General features: G+C 39.4%; 1 protein-coding gene across 2 annotated transcripts in view; it reads left to right on the top strand.

Moving 5' to 3' along the window:
* The window catches only part of TMEM200A (transmembrane protein 200A), a 59,575-nt gene extending 40,703 nt beyond the window's left edge, over window positions 1-18,872 (top strand). For both annotated transcript variants that reach the window (XM_074864770.1, XM_074864769.1), the window contains one exon: window positions 15,335-18,872. In XM_074864770.1, the coding sequence (XP_074720871.1) occupies window positions 15,351-16,826 (1,476 nt within the window). In that variant the 5' untranslated portion in view covers window positions 15,335-15,350 and the 3' untranslated portion in view covers window positions 16,827-18,872. The remainder of the gene's footprint in view (window positions 1-15,334) is intronic.
* The last annotated feature ends 2,138 nt before the right edge of the window (window positions 18,873-21,010 follow it).

The following is a 21,010-nucleotide window of genomic DNA, read 5'->3' on the forward strand; positions in this document are numbered from 1 at the left end:
GTTGACATCTTCAGCTAAAATTAAAATGTTACCTAGTATCAGTCAGTGTTAACATCTGTCCTGATCATATGGGTCAGCTGAGATCATGTTTTAAATTACACAGGGTAGCTCAAGTATGTTAAAACACAGATGTATAGACTTTGTGAATGGAGGGCATTGAAATTGCACAACACACTGGATAAGCTAGCATGCTATCTGCAGTGCATCCGTTAGTAGGTCTTTAACTAGGGCACCACGCTTTAGCTAGTAGTGCCATTTATCATTCCTCTTGTATTAGGAATATTCTCATTTTTCTCAGATCTGGCAGCCTACTGTTGCACAGACTGTCTATTAGGGACTCAGTCTAACTGGAACAACTGGATGGAGCTGGTTTTCTGCAAAATAGCAGGACAGGTATGTGCTGATTCATAGATGCACAATGAAGTAACAGCAACTCTGCTATCTTTCAGAGGCCTTGGTCACTGGAAAAGCAGTGTATATCTGAAATGTAGAGCAACAGGATGGAGTGTAGATGTCTGAGGTGAGGGAGGCCAACCTTTTAAGGGTTACAAAATAAAGTTTTGTAGTAGATGTGAAGTCCCCTGCATGAACAACACTTGGGCATTCTGGAAGCAAGTAGAAGCAAGGAGGTAGCAGTTCTGCTCTATTTAACTGTCCTTAATTTATGTACCGCCAAGGAATTGTTTGGTTTTAACCCCCAATGGTGTTCACAGATTGTTCATGGTAAAAGAAAAAGGGATTTACTAAGCAAATCATGTATCTGTATAAGTGAATTCTGCTACCAAAGTTTAAGATACAATTCCATAAATGTAACCCACAGTTGTTTCAACATGTCTTTCTCTTAGCATCTCACTACTCATAGGTTACTTAGCTGCCTATGGGTTCTTCCTGTTTGCAGTATCCTTAGTTTTGGGTGTTAAAGCACAGAGTGGTTATTATAATGCAAGTGATAATGAAGTTGATTAAAAAGTACAGAAGAAATTGCTTGTGAGGGATAATTTACATAATGGCCTTCATATTGCCATTTCTATTGTTTTATACATGTGAAATACTAATTTGTGTTTTGAAACTGCTGCTCTTATATGTACTCTGTAACTTGCATTTACCAGTCGACAAGCTGAGTAGCAGTGTGGATGCTTACAGGTTCTACTGATGCCCCCATGTGGATGTCTGGCTAGATCACTCTAGTCTGAAGTTGAAGACACGGTTGAGTTTTACTGTTAATTTAATAATTATTTCTGTGACATCCATCTCTATTAATGGGCAAAAAAGCTTGACTATGTGGGATACCAAAAGTATTTTTGAACTATGTTTTCCATTTTCTATGAAATAGTGCTTCACTGTCACTTTTTTGTATCTAGCATTTGAAACTATTGTTGACATATTGGGAATAGCATCACACTAACCAGTTTACTTATTTTTTGTGTCATTTCTGAGACCCAAGAATATTTTCATTCCATTATTAATGTCCTAATAATAGCTATGATATAATTATGGCCTAATTGGTTTGCCAACATAGAATAACCTAAACCTCATACACTGATTTTTCTGCCCCTGTGGATGAATATAATGACATTGTCACTACCCGAGAGTCCACCTGCGCCCCTGAATCACTGGAAGTTAGTGTAGAGATGATGGAACTGTCTTTAAATGTGACAGCTCAGATACTGTGACCTTGCTGGTTACGGCAACAGAGACCTTAGGAGGAGCTGGTTGGTCTTTCTTCTTGGCAGGGTAAGTTAACTTGTGCAAAGGTCTTCAGTAAAAGACATCCTAGTGCTGACCCATTTTTTTTTTTTAGTGTTCCTTAGATCACAGTTGTCAAAGATTTCAGAAAGCAATGACAGACCAGATGAGCATAACGATAGCATAGGGCCACAGCTGTGCTGAAGCAGTTATTCTTGTTGGCCATATAAATACTCTCACTTTGTGGCTAGCGCACTCGAAGAACCCAAATTCTAGTTCTTCCAAAGACCCCTTGCATGGACTTTTCTAATGACAGGGAAAAAAGTCTCCTGCTGGTGGAGGGGCCTGGCACCCAGGACACCCCACTTTCCAGGCAAGTGTCTTGGCCAGTAGTTTAAAACTATGCTGCTAGGGTTAATGGACAGGTAGCAAGGTTAAGTTTGTGGCTTTCACAGTTACTTTTTGGTCCTAGGTTCTTAAGTTCTGCTAAGTTGGGCACTTAACATCTTTTTGTGCCTCTGTCATGAACAGAGATTTTCAAGTACAACTACACAGTGTAGATGTAACTAAGTACTTTTCAGAGTTAGGCTCTTGCATTATTTGAGGCTTTTTTAAAAAATTGGTCCTAGGTTTCTGACAGTAAACAGAATGCTAACTCCTACTCCTTTGAGTTTGTACATTTTATAGAACAAGAAGTATTTTCTAGGTCAGAGGGAAAGCTTTGCTCAGACGTCTTAGTTGTGGAGAAAATAGCTTTGATTTCATATCTAAAATGTATATTACTTAAGACTTATTTGACATACCTACTTCATTTTGTTCCTGTTATTGTTTGATCTTACAGTCATTGGACTCTACAGTGGGAAATTACAGTTGTTAGAACCTGCTAATTAACATGATTAACTGAGCATGTAGTGCAGATAAGGACATTTATTTGGTCTGATGACAGCTGGTCACTGCCTACATTAAGTGTGTGTCGAGGCTGGAGATTTCACCTCTGACTAAATCAAGTAACAGATTTCCAGCTAAGCTAGATGATGTGAGTGTAAACTGTAGCCAAAGCACTCCAGCATTGTTTGTGCTTATATACCTCCGTACCAAGTGCCTGCCACTGTTTTATTCAAAATTTTGTACATAGGAACTGAAGAACCAGTAATCCTAGTGCTTGTAAATGAAGATACTTCCTAACATTTTCAATCTTGTTTCATGTTTGATTTTTATTAGGAAACTGAATTTATCTGGCACACTGAGCCCTGGAGTGTTTTGTCATGCCTTTCCTTTGCAGCAGATGACAGAGAACATACCTTTTACTCTGCTTTTATACATTCAGTCTTTTAGAAACATAAAATCATAGAATGGTTTGGGTTGCAGGGAACCTTAAAGATCATCTAGTTCCAACCCCCCTGCCATGGGCAGGGACACCTTCCAATTGCCCTGACCCATGTGCAGGATTGCCCTGACCCATGTGCAGGACCTTGCACTTGGCCTTGTTGAACTTCATGAGGTTCGCCTGTCAAGCCTGACAAGGTCCCTCTGGGTGACATCCCTTCCCTCCAGCGTGTCGATCGCACCACACAGCTTGGTGTTGTTGGCAAACTTGCTGAGGGTGCACTGAGTCCCACTGTCCATGTCACCGACAAAGATGTTAAACAGCGCCAGTCCCAACACTGACCCTGAGGAATGCCACTCATCACTCCTCTCCACTTGGACATCGATCTGATGACCACAACTCTTTGAGTGCAACCACCCAGCCAATTCCTTATCCATCAAGTGGTCCACCTGTAAAATCCATGTCTCTCCAATTTAGAGACAAGGAACGTCATGTGGGACAGTGTCAGATGCTTTGCACAAGTCCAGGTGGATGATGTCAGTTGCTCTTCCCTTATCCACCAGTGCTGTAACCCCATTGTAGAAGGCCACCAGATTTGTCAGGCACGATTTGCCCTTAGTGAAGCCATGCTGGCTGTCACCAATCACGTCCTTATTTTCCATGTCCCCTAGCATAGTTTCCAGGAGGATTCACTCCATTATCTTGCCAGGTACAGAGGTGAGACTGACTGGCCTGTTGTCCCCCAGGTCCTCTTTACTTCCTTTTTAAAAATGGGGGTTATGTTTCCCCTTTTCTAGTCAGCGGGAACTTCACTGGACTGCCACAACTTCTCAAATATGACGGATAGTGGCTTAGTCACTTCATCTGCCAGTTCCCTCAGGACCCTCAAATGCATCTCATCAGGTCCCATGGACTTGTGCACCTTCAGGTTCCTTAGATGGTCTCAAACCTGGTCTTCTTCTACAGTGGGAGGTTCTTCATTCTCCCAGTCCCAGCCTTTGTGTTCTGCGTCTTGGGTGCTGTGGCTGGAGCGCTTGCCAGTGAAGGCTGAGGCAAAAAACATCTAGAGACCTTTACAAAATTTGTTTCATGACTTGTGGTTGATAGCTGATCAATACTCTGATCTGTATTGTGTGAGCTTGCTTCAGAATTCCCATTAGTTTTGTGCATTTTGGATTTCAGTTCTAGGGTTGCTGGGCTTTAGTATTATCTCACAGTTTTCACTTTCTTACTTCTAAAAGAAGCTCCTTTTTATTCTTTGTAATGTCTAAAAGATAAAAACTGGAAAAAACACAAACTAGAATAAATGCATAAAGCTCCACATGCTTCTTTTACACATTTTAAATTAGATTGTGCTCATAAAGTGATTATTTTCAATAAAAAGCTTTACTTTCTGTTTATAGTGAAAGCAGATTGATTGCATGGCATAAAAGATTTAAAATAGTCTACTTATTTCACCTGTAAACATAGATAACCCAGGATCTTTTCTAATTATTGAATATGAACACTAATAATGTGAATGGAAAAATGTGTCTAAAGTAATTATGAATATTTGGCTAAATAGCCAATATCTGCTTCCATTTGTAGTACTGATTTTCACTAGAAAATGGATTTACGCAAACTAAAGTGCAAAAATAGCTTAGAAACAGATTTTGTCACTTTAGTCATAAAGGACAGTTATCACCTTACTCAATTTAGGCTAAAAAAACCCTAGCTGTTTTTTAGTAGAAAAACTCAGACAAACTGGAGAATGCAAGCAAATAAAAGCAAAAGTAAAGTCTAGTATATCCAGCTTTTATTTTCCTGTATGCATATTCTAATTTTTTCTTCTAGGAAGAAAATGAAAAAATTTTATTAGTCATTCACCTTTTAAACACCTTTTCTTCAAATCTTATAAAGCTTCTTCCCATGTTTGTTTCCACAGTCTTTTTTTAGCTCCTTCTTGCTTTCCGTTGTAGCTCTGTAATATATTTTGGAACAGGACGTGATATATCTGTGCATAAGAGATGAAAATTTCTGTACATAAGTAAAGAAGTTATTGGTGCACACTTCTGAAAACAAGTTACAGCTCTCAATTTATTGATAATTTAATACAGTGAATACAGAGATTGAAGTAGGTGTTCCACAAACAAATACATCCAGTGCATGAGAGCTTGTGTCTGTCATCTAGGTCTTGAGCTAAACTGGTACAGCCACAGAGAGCAGGACAGCTGGGAATTCGGGACATAACATGTGACGATGGTGGGGCAGGTGGGTTTACGCTGCATGAGACAGGTGCTTTGTGGCCTGAGAACATGTTTGGTTCAGTGTATGATGACAGGGAAGCTGTTCTAGACATATGAGACCTGGTGCCAACCTCATGTTACATGAGGTTTACATTGGTAAAATCCATGAACTTCTGTAGACTCACACATGATTTACTGCAGTATGCCTGTAGATGTAGTTAAGGACAGAACAAATTTAAAAGTGTGTGCAACTGGGCCAGGCAAAAGCTTGTGACCAAATCTAGGCCAAGTCGTAGAGCAGTGTCTTGAAAGCAAAGTATAGAAACTCAGATTCCCTCTTTCTCTCTTTGATGTGTGCTCTGTGCTTTTGTGAGTGGCTAACGAGCTCTGTGTAATGCTGCCAATATTGAATGTTGCTGATTTTGCACAGAATTACAATATATGACCCACTGAAAGGATCAGGTTGAAGAAGAAATAATAGTAAAGAGGATAAGCAGCTCAGGCATTCATCTTTGTGCAGTACTGCTGGGTGTTCACCTTACTTTTGACCTTGGCATAATAGTTGAAATAATTAATGTATATGGCAGATACTGTAAGTGATGAAGGCATTCAAAAGGGATTTTTGTTTGGTGTGATTTAAATAATGCAGTCATGGCATTCCCCAAACCTGGGTAACGGGCATCCTCACTTAGCTTGCAATTATGTTTATCAGTATTTCTGAGTTTTTAATTTTTAGTTCAAATTCCATAGTTATTGGTTAATTGTTTCAAGTTAGTTTAGAATCAAGTAAAACCCCAGATGTTTTCCAAAAAGAAATTTCACATTAGTAAAATGTGAAGAAAGGCATTCGCAGACTGGAGCAAGTTCAGCGTGGGGCCCCCAGGGAGGTTGGGGGCTGAAGCTCTTGTCCTGTGAACAGACAAGCAAGTGGGGCTGGTTCAGCCCTGGAGAAGACGGCTCTGGGAGGACCTGACAACAGGCCCCCAGTACCTATGGGGAGGGATCAAGAAGACAGCCAGGCTATTTACAGTGCCACATGGTGTTAGAACATGAGGCAACAGACACAGGCTGCAACAAGAGAGGTGCAGACTGGCTATGGGGAGGAACTTTCTCCCCCTGGGGCAGTGGGGCAGTGGCGCAGGCTGCCCAGGGAAGCTGTGCCAGCTCTGTCCTGGGGGTGTTTGCAGACCAGGCTGGACACAACCCTAGGCAACCTGGTCTGACCATGCAGCTGGCCCTGCTGTGAGCAGGAAGTTGGACTAGAGACCTCCTGAGCTTCCACTTAGTTTGGATTATGCAATGATCATATATATGATCCTATATCCACCCTGTATATATGAACCAGGGCTCTGACCTGCTGAGTCAGCTGTCTTAGACAGTATGTCCCAAAATTTAGTTTGAAAACCAAAATTGCACTCTTTGAGCTCACTTAGATGTGCATTCTAAAGGAAGGAGAGACTTGCATTACTGTGGACACAAACTGATTAGCTGTGAAAGTTTGGGTATTGATCAGTTGTAGCTTTGTAACTAAGTTCTATTCCTTGTTGAGTCGTTCACTTAATAGTAATGAAGTATAATTATATAAAACTAGTTCAGTGGGTTGTGGGGGTTTTTGAGTGTTCCCCCCCGCCCCCCCCCCCCCCCCCCCCCTTTCCAAATAATAGTAGAGGGTTAAAGATTTTTTGTTGTAATTTTTGTGAATTGGGGTAATTTCATAGCCTTTCAGCTGAGTCACTATGCAGACCCTTAGTCTAACAGTTTGAGGAAGGCTAGACTGGGAAGTTGGGTTACTCACAGTCATACTTGGACTTTCCTAGCTGTGAGAGTCCTGCTTTAACACAAGGCAATGGACAGTCATAAAGGTCAGGACAGGGAATGCCATGGCCTAGGCTTGCTAATGAAATGGGATGAATGTGAGTCCAAACGGAGATTTGATATATTCAATGTGGATTCCGTGTGGCTCCTTCAACTACTTGCCAGACCTGAAAGTTGCATAAAAGTCACTTTGATAAAAGGGAGCTATGCTCCTTTATACCATGTAAAGGTACCCCAGTGTGACACAGTATAAAAATGAGATCTCATAACTCTCATTAAAGCCTGCATTTGTTTTTTAAAAATTGATTTTCCCTTCTTAGTTTGTTTCAGTATCCAACTTTTTATAGTAGAACAATTAGCTGTTTCTCTTTTGTTCCCCATGTGTGTTCAGTCCATCCTTTAGATCCACTCCAAATCAGTAGATTTCTGTCCTTCACAATTTGTGGACCCCCTGGATTCCTTAAAGCAGTAAAAATTTTAGTTTTTTTAAGAAAGTTCTGATGTGCCATGTTTAGTTCTTTCACAGATTCTGCAGAAGTAAGTGCTGGACCCCTGTGGTCTTGCTTGGACCAGCACAGTGTAGATTTGAAAACCACCGCCATTAGATTTTTTAAATAAATGGATCACTGTTGGACTTCCAAATTTCCCAAAAGATGTTGACATGTCCTTAATACCAAGCCTTTCTTTTCCACTTACGGGTACAAGGATTTTGCTATTTAAGATGGTACTATTGTAAAGCAAATACAGACCATTTGATACAGCTGCATGGTCTACCAATGTCCAAGGAACCTCAGTTTTTAATCTCTGCAATGGACCTTCTGCCTGCTGCTGCCACTTGCACACCCTCATGCCTTTGCATTGCCTGACCCATGTGCAGCTTGCCTTTTCCTTTTTATGCTGTGAAACTGCTTGCACGATTTGGCCTGCTTCCATAATCTGACTGGCAACCAGGAGGTTAAAAGGACGTGATTAGTCCCTAAGCTTATCCCTTTACAGTCTAAAAGAGGCACAATTAAATGGAATTTGAACCCAAAGGGTTTGTTTCAGCTGAAATTTCAAAGCTTTAATGTTTTAAATAAGCATGCAATTTCCTATGCTTGGCTTTTGCTAGCATGACTTTAAAATCCCAGTTGAGGTTATGAAGATTTTTAAAACCACATTTCACATGCTTTCTTCTCACCTATTGTCAATTAAAGTAGACTTAAAATACCCCATAATCATGAATATAGAAGATGTCTTTTGCTTGCTTGCTTTTCTTTTTTAATCTGTTCAATCAGGTCATTTTTTGAGGAATGAGTGTGAGGATAGAGATGTATATCATAAGGTAGTCCCATAGGCATGCTAGGTAAACAGAGGGGGCTGCTTGTTAAACTGCTAAATAAAAATGTAATTTGAGATTATTTTTTCTGCTTCTTGTGGCTATTCTACCTTCTGTTTGGCTATTACTGTATTATCTCTGCCAGAATGATTAATCTCTTTGGGCCTAAAAAGTTGCATATTTCTACCTTTGGAATAGAACAGATTGTACCAGCTGACAACCTCTATACATAGATAACATTGATATGTATATATTGTACATCAGGAGAAAAATATAGGTGTGTTAAATACAACTTAATATTGATTTGTTTACTCAGTTATGTTATCAGTTCTCATTACTTTATCATTTGCATTCTTGATTATGATAAATATTTTATGAGTAAACAGTCTCTCACGTACCCCTTTCATTTCTAGGACTCTAGGTTTATCAAAGGTAAAAGAAACTTTCCTTGATGGCAAAATTTTTCCTTTTGTTAAAATTTGAAATTTAGTCACTTAAATTGTAAATCAAGTACTAATGGGAAATAAATTTCCTAATCAGCTGAAATAGTAAGATAGGAAATGCTGTGGAAATATAAATCAGTTTCTGTCACACACTACTTTTTGCTGCAGTGATGTTTAATTCTTTGCTGAAACACAAGAACTCTACTTTTCAGAAAGTTTTACATGAAATTAAACTGCAGGGAAATAGCATGTACATTTCACATAATTAAGTTTCAGTCATTTTTCAAACAGTAAATGAGAAAAAATTATGCAAACAACAAAGATTATAACTGGTAAGGGACACTGAAATATATCTGGAATAAAACAATATTAAAGAAATACAATTCTAGTATTTAGTTTGCTTCCTATCTTTGCTGCTAGAATACATATAAAATTAAGCGTAAGATCTCAGTATAATTCAAATGACTACATATGTATTCAAAAGACTTAAGTTGTAGGTAGAAGTAATCGCTTTTGTAGTACCAAAATAGTTGAAAAAGATAGGTAAGCTTTCAGGTACCTAAAATAGAAGCCCCAGCTTTAAAGCTTGAGAACAAGCTTTAAAGTTGAGAACATTTGCTGAGATTAATTAGATTTTTAATAGTTAGACCATCTCTGAAAAAAAGTTAGTTGACAGCAGTACAGTTAAGGTGATGCTAGTCATTAGGGAGGAAAGAGGGGTATTAAGATGGAGGCCTCATAGGTAAAAGAAAGAAATAAGTAGTTTATAGTTTGTGGAACCAGAAGTTAGTTGGAGCCACTAGAAGATGCTCTGAAGTCAATTCCTTACACTGAATCTGTGCTCTTGCACACACATGTTCCAGATTTTCCTGGGCTGCCTAGCATTAGAGCCGTTGTCTAAATAGCAGCTCTTGCCTCAGCTGCTGTTAAAACAGGAGTGTGCCGTCTGTAATAGGCTCTTGCAGTTGACACATCTCTTGTAGCTGGGATAATCAGTGAGTCAACTGGGCTCAAATCCCATCAAATCCTATCCCACCCATTTTGTCATTTGCTTAGCTTCCAAAGGCTAACTGGGTATTAGTTGTGTAGATGGTTCCTAGCTTCAAAAGGACTCTGAGTCACTCCTCTTATCTGCCATACCTCTCTGTGGAGGTGTCCAGGCTGTTCAAGTTGCTCTGTGCTCTGCAGCTACTCTTGAGTCCCCAGGTCACCTGCCTCCCTTCCTTTCTCTAGGCTGGCAAAGTCAGACATGGGTAATGCTAGCAGCGTAAATGCACTATATTTCTGTCTGATCAGCAGTGATAGCCTGATGTACTGGTAGAAGAGAAGGGTCCTTGTCCACCTGTGCTAAATTACAGTTTGTCTGTGCTAATTTACCTATGCCTTACCTTTGTATCACAGAGTGAATCCACCATTTCTTTGTTGATTTGTTTGACCTCCTGACTTGATTAGGAAAAACACTTCATTCTTTGCTTGGTGAATGCAAGTCTAGTGGTTACTCACAACAAACTTTTGTGAAAGCTGCTTTTATCCTTTTGCTTAAGTTTCTTTTATGACAGCTTTTCCTTGAGTATCTGAGCAACCTTTGCCCATATAGAAAGGTGATAAAGGAGAATCCCTTCCAGCCACTCTGGCAGCCTTGGCTTGGGTAGCCAGTGTAATGTAAGGAAGAAGCAGATGTCACACTGCATCCCAGACTGATGTTTCTTTTATCATTACCCATTTTGCATCACATCTGCAAACCTTTCCTGCATGAATTTATTCTTCTGGCTCTAGTATTCTCTTCTTAAATGGGCGGCAGCCACTCTTGTGCCTCCTTACCTACCACCCATACTTTTGCAGGTGTCACCCAGGTCTTTCCCTCTGACTCCCTTTTTCTGTCCCAGCCCCATGGCTCTATGCAGACTCTACTGAGGCTACAGTCACCTGAGATATCTATCAGTGGCAGTTGCTGGTGGGTCTGTCCTTTCTTCATGCTAAGGGGCTGTCATGGTTCAACACCAGCCAGCAACTCTGCGCCACACAGCCACTCACTTACTCCTCCCTGGTGGGACGGGGAAGAGAATCAGAAGAGTATAAGTGAGAAAACCCATGGGTCAAGACAAAGACAGTTTAATAGGTAAAGCAAAAGCCAGCAAGCAAAGCAAAACAAGGAATTCATTCAGCACTTCCCATCAGCAGGCAGGAGCTCAGCCATCCCCAGGAAAGCCAGGCTCTGTCACACATAACGGTTACTTGGGAAGACAAACGCCATCACTCCAAATGTCCCCCCCTTCCTTCTTCTTCCCTGAGCCTGACACCATATGGTATGGAATATCCCTTTGGTCAGTTGGGGTCAGCTGTCCCAGCTGTGTCCCCTCCCAAATCCTTGTGCACCCCCAGCATCCTCGCTGGTGGGGTGGGGTGAGGAGCAGAAAAGGCCTTGACTCTGTGTAAGCACTGCTCAGCAATCATGAAAGCATCTCTGTGTTATCAACCCTGTTTTCAGCACAAATCCAAAACGTAGCCCCATACTAGCTACTACAAAGAAAATTAACCCTACCCCAGCCAAAACCAGCATAGGGGCGTAAACAACCTGTTATTCTATTTGCTGCTGGGATTTTTAGGACATCTCCTAGAAAGCATGCCAGATGCAGAGGACTGGGCTTAGCCTGCAGTCTGGATGAAAGGTGAAGTACATCTTGCTAATGGCCATTGAAAGGTTAGAACTGAATCGTCAAGAGCCTGAGTCATTCTCTGTGTGGACAATGCAGAGGGAGAGTGAGAGGGAGCAGGAGCTGCTTTACAGGATCTCTACCAAGACAGGCTTTTCTTGGGTGATCTTTGAGTGGCTGACAGGGCTGGTATCAGGGCCACTCTTTAATAGCAGCACGATGCAAAACGAAGCTAAATGTAGAGGTAAATCTGGGCCACTGCTGCTTTCAAGACTAAAACCCTAAGCTGTCCAGGCCTTTGGACCTGATGTTCTCACAGAAGATGAAACAAACAAAGCAGCTAGAGGTTAGAGAGTCGCTCAACATTTGTTCTTCCAAAGGAGCTTGGCAGCTGTTGTGCTTTTGTATCAGCAAGACACTAGTGTTTTATAAAATGAATAACAGGCCTGTCCCTTTCTTTTTGTTCTGTATTCCGCATCCGTTTTACCATTGTTTGATTTGTTTTAGAACCAGCCTGTGTCATTCACAGTGCCACCAATGAGGTGCTGTCTGAGCTCTTAGCGTAATCTTTATTTACCTCTGAGTCAGTCTTCTAAATCTTTGCTTTTTCAGAAGTTTGAATTCAGACTTCAGGGTAAAACTAAATGTAATCACTGTACTAAGTTAAATAAGAGAAGCAGCATTTGTCACTGGCACTCATGTGGTGAAACTAAACAGATTTGCAGAATAAATCAAATGTATCTACAATGTCACTTTATTCTAAATATAATATTTTCTAAAAAAAGGTTTCCATCTTAATATGCACTTTATTGTAATTGGTTTCTGAAAAGCTGTCAGCATGAAGTGAAATCATCTCATATCAATATGTCTGTTAATACCATTGATTTCATTAGATGTAGAAAAGATCAAAATTCAACTGTTAATATTAAGTAGCTTATAAGCCTTACCAACACTGTGGCTTGTTACAAATTATTATTTACAAACCTGGTTGTGATTTTTCCTGTGAAAGATCTAACAATATTGATGTGAACTCAAGAAATAGAAAAGAGACTCTTTCTATGTATAAAATATGTTTGTATCTTGTTGCAGCCAGACTTTCTCTCTCCTGCACCCAAGTTCTGATACAGGTAAAGTGAACAGAGGAATAACATGTTCCCCTGAAATGCTGGGAGGAAGCCAGCCATGTGGCTTGAGAGATCTCACTCTCCCACTTTCACTTTGAGATCTCAATTTCTGTCTGTCCTTCAAGTTACTGGAGACCAATTAATAATGAAATTGAGATGTGGTTTTTGCAAAATTTGCAGATGAGAACCTTCTATAGAAAGACACCCCAAGATGTAGTTTTTAAGAATGTATTTATTGGCTTGACTTTTCAGAGTTAGATAGGAGCTCTTGCTAGAGGTATGTTTAAAATATTTAGCAAGCAGATGTGAGCTTATTCCATTCACCCTTTGGTGCACTCCAGGTAGCTGTGATAAGCACAGTACAGTACACAAAATAACAAGTCCTGCCAACAGGCAGAGTGTGGATTTAGCACTAACCTGCCATACCTGTGCAGTTCCTTGGCAGCCCTGAGAATGACAGAGTGGGTTGATGTGTGCCTGTAAAATAGCACATGAGTATGGAAACTCCTTGTCCCCCTCAAAGGTCTGGGATCTGGAAAAGAACAAGCTAGATTATAGCTAAATTATTATTCATTTCAGTGAAGATATGTCATAATTCTCTTAATTTATTTCATGGAGAAAATTAATTACATTTAATTGAGTCTTGACAAAATACAACAGCTTTTATAATGGATGAGTCCTATTTATTTCTGTTTAGAGATTCAAAACATTGTTTTACAGAATAACGATCTTCTGTAACCCTTAAACACATAGGCATATGAGAAAGTTTTGTTTTAATTTTTTTAAAGACTATCAATGTCAAATAAGGTTCTTTGGGGTATTTTTAAATTGTTATATTTTTAAAAAATGGCTTTTCATGAAGCATTCAAGAAATTAATTGGCGTTGAACTATTGAAATTGGTCAGATGATAGCATAAAAATGGAAGTGAATTTTAAAGGGTGAGAATTTCCAGAGTGATTAGGAACATGAAACCTGACACTACAAGTGAAATTTCTGAGATTTTTTGAAATAGTACTACGAATTTCTCTTTCAGAAATTCAGAAAATGCTGTCTACTTAGCATCCCTAGGCCTTTTTTCAGGTCTTTCCTTCATAAGGAAAAGGTTTCTCACAGGGAGAGAGGAAGCGCTCTGTCCTTTAACAATGATGGTGCAGGGAGAGAGTTAAGGTTGCGACCCTTTCTGTCTGTCATCGGAATTGCTGCTGAACAGACGATAATAAACACTAGATACTTTTTTTTTCTGGATTATTCCTTCTATTTGGCCGCCTATCTCAGATTCCCTATTAAAATCATAATCAAGTTCATAACTGGTGGGTTGGACCGATTTCTGTTTGTAGATATGCTTATGTGACACCCGCTTGCAGTGTTGGAAATCTATGATAGTGTCCAAATACGGAGTCTGTTGTTTGTTTCTCATACGATGATAGATCTAATCTCTTTTTTTTTTTCATGGGTGCACTGTGTTATTTTTTAAAATAACGTAAATATTTTAAGAGATCTGATGAAAATTACTGCCTGTAAATTGCAAGTAGTCACCTGTTTGCTTTGCCTCTGCTTTTCAGCCTCTCACATTATTCATTCAGTCCAACTTTAACATTGTCTGCTTGTTAAACCATCCCCATCTCTGACATGGAGCCTTTTCCTCTGCAACACACTGTCAACCTTTTGTTATCTCTAAGCCTAGTAAGGCCACCAAAGAGAACATAATTTTTTCATACCCAGTATCTTAATTTTACTCTATGATATTATCTAGTATTCATTCTAATATTCATTAATTATGCTCAGAAACTATTTTTGAGTCTGATTATAAGATGCCTTGTAAAATAAAATACAATTTTTCTGAACTGTGTTGTTTCATTTGTTACTCTTACTCATAAAAACCCATCAAACATGGCTTTCTCTTTTCAGACCCATGCTGGTTAATATTTCTCATGTAATAGACAATGAGGTATGAAAGTAGGTCTAAAATGAAAAAATTTCCTCATAAAATGATGAAGCTTTGAATTGATGAACTTGAAATTTATGAAGATTTCTTACCTAGTAAACTAAACTGAGCTACTTGATTTGTAGTCCATGAGGAACCAAGAAGGGGAGAAAAAAGATCTAGATATGCATAAAAGAGGATCAGCCTTATAGGAAAGGCAAAAAGGATTCTGGTGTTTGAGACTCAGGTGATCTGAATAGGCTTAATAAAAGCTTCTTTAAATGATAGAATAAATACGTATTAATATATACTGAAATCTATAAGGAAAGATCTCTTAAAGGGGATATGTAGAATGATCTGTATTCATACTCATTGTGTGTCATAGAAGTTTTAAAAGAACTGCTAGCTAAAGTGCTAAAATTATCTAAAATGCATACAAGGTAATATAATACATTATTGACTTTGCTGCAGACCAGTCTGGAGATAAATCATCTATTAAGACTTCTGAATATTTGCATCTTTAATCCTGGTATATCACCACTACGAGCACTGGCTTTCTGCTACTGTCTGTATCACTGATGGAAGATTTATTTTCTGTATTTATAGTGATAAAAGACTTTTGGAAATTTTTAAGATGACATGTTAATCTGAAAACTTCTACTATGTCATAACTGGATTAAGATACAGTAGCTTTTTTAAAGTAATGAATATTCTGATTATCAAGAAATATCTACAGATTAACAAAGTGCTATTTATATTTGCAGACACAGTTTTTGATCAATATGTCTGCTTTTTTTTCTTTTTTTTTTTTCCCCAGGGCACAATATAGAACTATGATAGCAACCGGAGGAGTCATAACAGGACTGGCTGCCTTAAAAAGGCAAGACTCTGCCAGATCTCAGCAACATGTAAATCTTGCCACAGCACCAGCTTCTGAGGAGAAGAAACCAGTTAGACGCCGTCCCAGGGCAGATGTAGTAATTGTCAGGGGCAAAATCCGTCTCTATTCTCCATCGGGATTCTTCCTTGTTTTGGGAGTGCTTATCGCATTCTTTGGAATTGCAATGGCCATCCTTGGATACTGGCCCCAAAAGGAGCAGCTTTTAGGATCTGAAGATAATCTACCTGTAAATGAAACCCAGGTCCTGAGAAGCGAAGGAAGCATTTTATTTCGTTTCTTTGAACAGCATGTGCACTCGGATAAAATGAAAATGCTGGGCCCTTTTACTATGGGCATTGGAATCTTCATTTTTATTTGTGCAAATGCCATTCTGCATGAAAACCGTGACAAGGAAACAAAAATCATACACATGAGAGACATATACTCAACTGTAATAGACATCCACACCCTGCGGATCAAGGAACAAAAGCAGCTGAGTGGTGCCTTCACTGGCTTGTTGGGGGAAGGAGAGCTGAGGCACAGCGGGAGCTCGTGTGCATCACGGCTGGCTGCGAACACGGTTGCGCCTTTCTCTGGCTTCAAGAGTAATTTTAGAATGGATAGTTCTGCTGAAGAAGATGAGATTATCCTAAATGAAGATAGGACCACTGGTAGCCTCCTGCCACCTCTGCTGACTGAGCAATCTGGTTCAGTCTTCGGACTTTACCCTCACTCCAGCAAGGCTTCAGATGACAAAAACACTAGCTCTATAAAGTGTGAAACAAAATCCATTGTATCATCTTCCATTAGTGCTTTCACACTGCCAGTAATTAAACTGAATAACTGTGTTATTGATGAGCCCAGTATAGACAACATAACTGAGGACTCAGAGATCACTAGGAGTCGGTCTAGAAATCTGTCGATGGATTCTCTGGCCATTCCATTAACTGATACCAATGAATCCTACAGACCGGCTGCTACCATGCTGCCACGACACAATTCATTTGTGGACACTCCATCTGATCAGTTCAAATCTTCTATGACTCTTGGACCAAGCACGGGAAAGCTTTTATCCCCTGGCGCTGCCAGGAAGCAGTTTGGGTCCAACACATCCTTGCATGTTCTGTCTTCACATTCGAAGTCCCTGGACTTGGACAGGGGTCCGTCTACACTCACTGTCCAAGCTGAACAAAGGAAACACCCCAGCTGGCCCAGACTGGATCGGAGCAACAGTAAGGGATATATGAAACTAGAAAACAAAGAGGACCCAATGGATAGGTTACTTGTGCCACAAGCAGCAGTCAAGAAAGACTTTACTAATAAGGAAAAGCTTCTTATGATATCAAGATCTCATAATAATTTGAGTTTTGAACATGATGAGTTTTTGAGTAACAACCTGAAGCGAGGAACTTCGGAAACAAGATTTTAATATTTAAATTGCAATTTAGAAGATGTCATACAGTATTTTTTAAAAAAACATTTTGACAAATGTTTCCTTTTCAGTGAGACTAGTACAAGCCTGTTTTTAACCAAATGCTTAATAGCCCATTAAAATTGGCTTGTGTGAACAGAGATCTTCATCTTTGTAATGCCAAGAGTTTTTTGTCTTAGTAACATACAGCTGCAATACATTGCAATACATTGCTCAGAGAGTTTTGGTATGACTGATTCCAGTTTTTCCCAAGTCATTATTTCTTTTGTTCTATAGACGCATGTTACTTTTCATCAATCTGACTCCAGAAGCCTGCATTAGAAAAAAAGCTCCATTTACCTGTAAGTTCTGTTTATTTAATGACTGCAAGAGTCTAAAAGTGGTGCTTGCAGTCTAGAATGGGAAGTGAGCAGGAGCACATCCTGCAATTGTCAAATCCAGGCCTTTATCCTAGGTGTTGTCTTTCACATATGGTACATCTTGGTAACTGCAGTCTTGCCATTGTCATTGTGAGAAACTTGTTTACATGTTGGGGTGGGTGGATAGAAAAGAATGGGTACTATTAAAAACATTTTTGTGAATTCATTGTAATTGGTCAAGGTGAATACCAGTGTTGTGAATTATTAACTATGCTTTGTACAATAATCTTTCTACATCCATTGTAATTTAATCCTGTAATTCTGGGAAGACATACCTAAAGTAAGAAATCTGAAAATTCTTCTGGGATTAGTTTTCTAAACTGCTTTGATTGGCAGCAGTTTTAAAATCAAAATACACAGATTCAATTAAAATCATAGGAACATGATGAATGCCAACAGGATTTTAGAAACATGGTGTATAGTAAGATGATATTGTGACATGCATCTGAAGAGAATAATGGAAAATTAATATATTGCCTCTCACTACAATAGCAAGAAGCTAAATAGCTAGATCTCTGTTCAAAATACTGATACAAAGCATAAAATTCAATATTTGTACTAACATAGTATGAAAGCCCCTTGCCTAAATTTTGATTTATGTATTTCACATAATTGTGGTGTGATGGTTCACTGGAGGCTTAGCTGTGGCAATTTGCATTACAAGATTTTGCAAAAGGAAGTGACATTTAAAACAATGTTTTCCTCAGCAAAGCAAGCTTCACAGTTGACAGTTGTAGGCTATTGCTAAAGAAAATGACGATTTGAATGTGTATACCAGAAGGTTTTCATGTATTTCATTAAGGTATTTAGGCCGTGATCCTGCCATGACAGCCATGCTAGAGAATGTCACTTCAAGCTGCAAGGCTCACCTAACAGGATGTTAGTCTTAATTGGTCGTTTTTGATATATTCACTTAACCTAAATACTCAGGAATTATTTTTAATGACTTTTCCCAAAAATAATCAAACCTGTTAAAATGTTGTTTTTCTTTAATTACTTTGATTATGAAAGATCAAAGTTAAAAATACCCTCTTTTTTTTTTTTTTTTTTAATATTCAGCTCCGTGTTTCAACTGCGCAATGTTTATGTATCAGGAGCATTACTTGCTCGGTGAATTGAGGCATAGTGTTAACTGTTAGAACCTCAAGCCTATATATTGTAACAGAGTTGGCTAAATATTTTGCTATGAAGCTTTTAATAACTTTCTGGTTTGTGTTCTTAAGACCTTTGCTATTTTTTGAAATAAAGTAAAATGTCTATCTACATACACCCATTGTAAGACCTATTTTTCCTCTATGATCTCAAATCTTCCATATCAAATTATAATTAGGATTAATAACATTGTATATAACATTGTGCATATTAGCTTGTCACTAGATATTTGGCTATGACTAATTGATTTCAATTACATCCCTACACAGGTAAAGGCTGAATATTTTTTTTCCATGTAATGTGAAATCTATTCAAAGTGGTTTTAATATAAGGAAATCTTGTATAAAAGAACATCATGTTCTTTTTAGTTTGGCAGTAAGTATTGTTATAAAAATGGAAAACACTATTAAAGACATGGATGATGTAAGCTTTTATTTCCTTAATAATGACATTAAATCATAGATTAAAAGACTGGTTTTTGGGGTGCTATCATATGTGGCAATAGTAGTCCTTTTGTGAGTATAGCAGGACATGAGCTTTTAATTTTAACATAGACAGCTGGTACTGAAAAATGTACTCACTTCGGAAAAATTTGCCCACTTGGGAGACCAAGGTAAAGCTACTGACTTAAAGCAAGAAATCAAAATAGCACCATACAAAGAAACTCTGTAGTTGACAGACCAACTACAGAAATATTCCCAAATTACCCAAAAATTGAATATTTCATTCAGGTAATCACAGGACAGTTGAGGTTGAAAGGGACCTCTGGAGGTTGTCTGGTCCAATCCCCCTGCTCAAGCAGGGCCACCTGGAGCAGTTGACCAGGACTGTGTCCAGATGGTTTCTGAATAACCCCAAGGGTGGAGACCCCACAACCTCCCTGGACAACCTGTGCCAGTACTTGGTCACAGTAAAAGAGTGTTATCTGATGTTCAGAGGGACCCTCCTGTGTGTCAGTTTGTCCCCATTGCCCCTTGTCCTGTCACTGGGCACAAGGCTCTTTTCAGAGCCTGGCTCTTTTTTTGCACCCCCCTTTAGGTATTTCTACACATTGATGAGATCCCACCTGAGCCTTCTTTTCTCCAGACTGGCTGGTCCCAGCTCTCTCAGCCTTTCCTCATAAGAGAGATGCTCCAGTCCCTTCATCACCTTTGTGGCCCTTCACAGGACTGGCTCCAGTTAAGTCCATGTCTCTCTTGTACTGAGGAGCCCAGAGCTGGACCCAGCACTCCAGGTGTGGCCTCTCCAGTGCCGTGTAGAGGGGAAGGATCCCCTCCTTTAAGGGTAATGTAGGACCTTGTATCCTTCCATGTTCTGTTGGTAGTTCCAACTGAAGCGCAAGTCAGGAAAACTTGTAGACATTCAAAAGGCCTGAACACTCATCTTCATCTATGGAAGTCAGAAACTGCAGTAGGGCAAAGATGTCTGAACCCTTTGCAATACATGGGGAGAGTTAGGAACCTTACAATGTCCGAAATGGGAGCCATATACAGTTGGCAAGTAAGGAATTGGTGAAGAGAAGAGCATGTCTTAAATTGTATCTTTAGGGCATAAATATAATTCAATCTGTTGCTAATCCAGTTCGCAGACTTTTTTTAAAAAAAATTAATTTCTGTTACTGATGCTCTGTGCAGCCCCACAGTGAGTTGCTCTGGTACAGCTGCAGGTGAAAAAAGCCAAAGACAGGAAGTTTTAAACCAGTTTTGTCATCAAATAATTGTATAGCTACACCGCAAGCCTTTTCATGGAATAAGAAGGTAAACCTTACATCTAGCAAGAGAAAAAGTTATGATACTGCATCCTTTATATGTAATAACTTCAAAAAGAAATAATTTAGACTGTGAAAGCAATGAGTTTGCTCCTTCCTCTGCCTAAGACTGTTAAAAAAATACCTTTTCTGCCTCTCAGGTAAGCGTCTTAATCACTACCTATGGATTAGGCTGATGTTAAGGTCTGTCTCTCCCTCCTGGGCAATGCTGTTTCACTCTGCTCATTTATTGGGCCAGTTTTATCAGGAAATAAAGAGCATGACACTTCAGTGATAGAGCAGAAATGCTGGGTTACATCGTCTCTTCCGGGACTGCTTCAGTATTTTACATGAAATGTCGCTGGATAAAATCCTTGAAACAGGGACTGGATTCTTGCCAGGCTGATATTTTAACTGCTCCCCTGGGGAGCCCAGTTTACTCTCCCTGTGAGCCAATGAAGATAACCCTTCCACGCAGAGGCACACAGAGTTCAGCAGGGGGGACTGGCAAATGCTCCAGCTGCCCGGTTGCACAGGGCTTGATGGGTGGGAAGGCATGGTGTTACCCGTCCTGGTGGCTGCTCTGCCATCATGGGTTGTGTGTGTAAAGGATGGAAAGGCAAGTTGGCACCACCACTCTGATTTTGCAAGAAAGCGGAATTTAATGTTATAACTGAGCTGAATTTTTGAGACTGCTAGTTTTGGAGGTAGGCATCTACATCTGTTCCACCTCATATATTAGACAGCTAAATAATTTTTTTGCAACTGTATCAGAGTGCCTTTCTCAGATCTAGAGCTGACTTTACTTATCCTTAAAATGCAGCATTAATACTCCTTTCGTTTCTGCTAAGTGAAATTTGGGA

Source organism: Strix uralensis, chromosome 3 (assembly GCF_047716275.1).
Source record: "Strix uralensis isolate ZFMK-TIS-50842 chromosome 3, bStrUra1, whole genome shotgun sequence".
In the NCBI taxonomy this organism is placed as follows: domain Eukaryota; kingdom Metazoa; phylum Chordata; class Aves; order Strigiformes; family Strigidae; genus Strix; species Strix uralensis.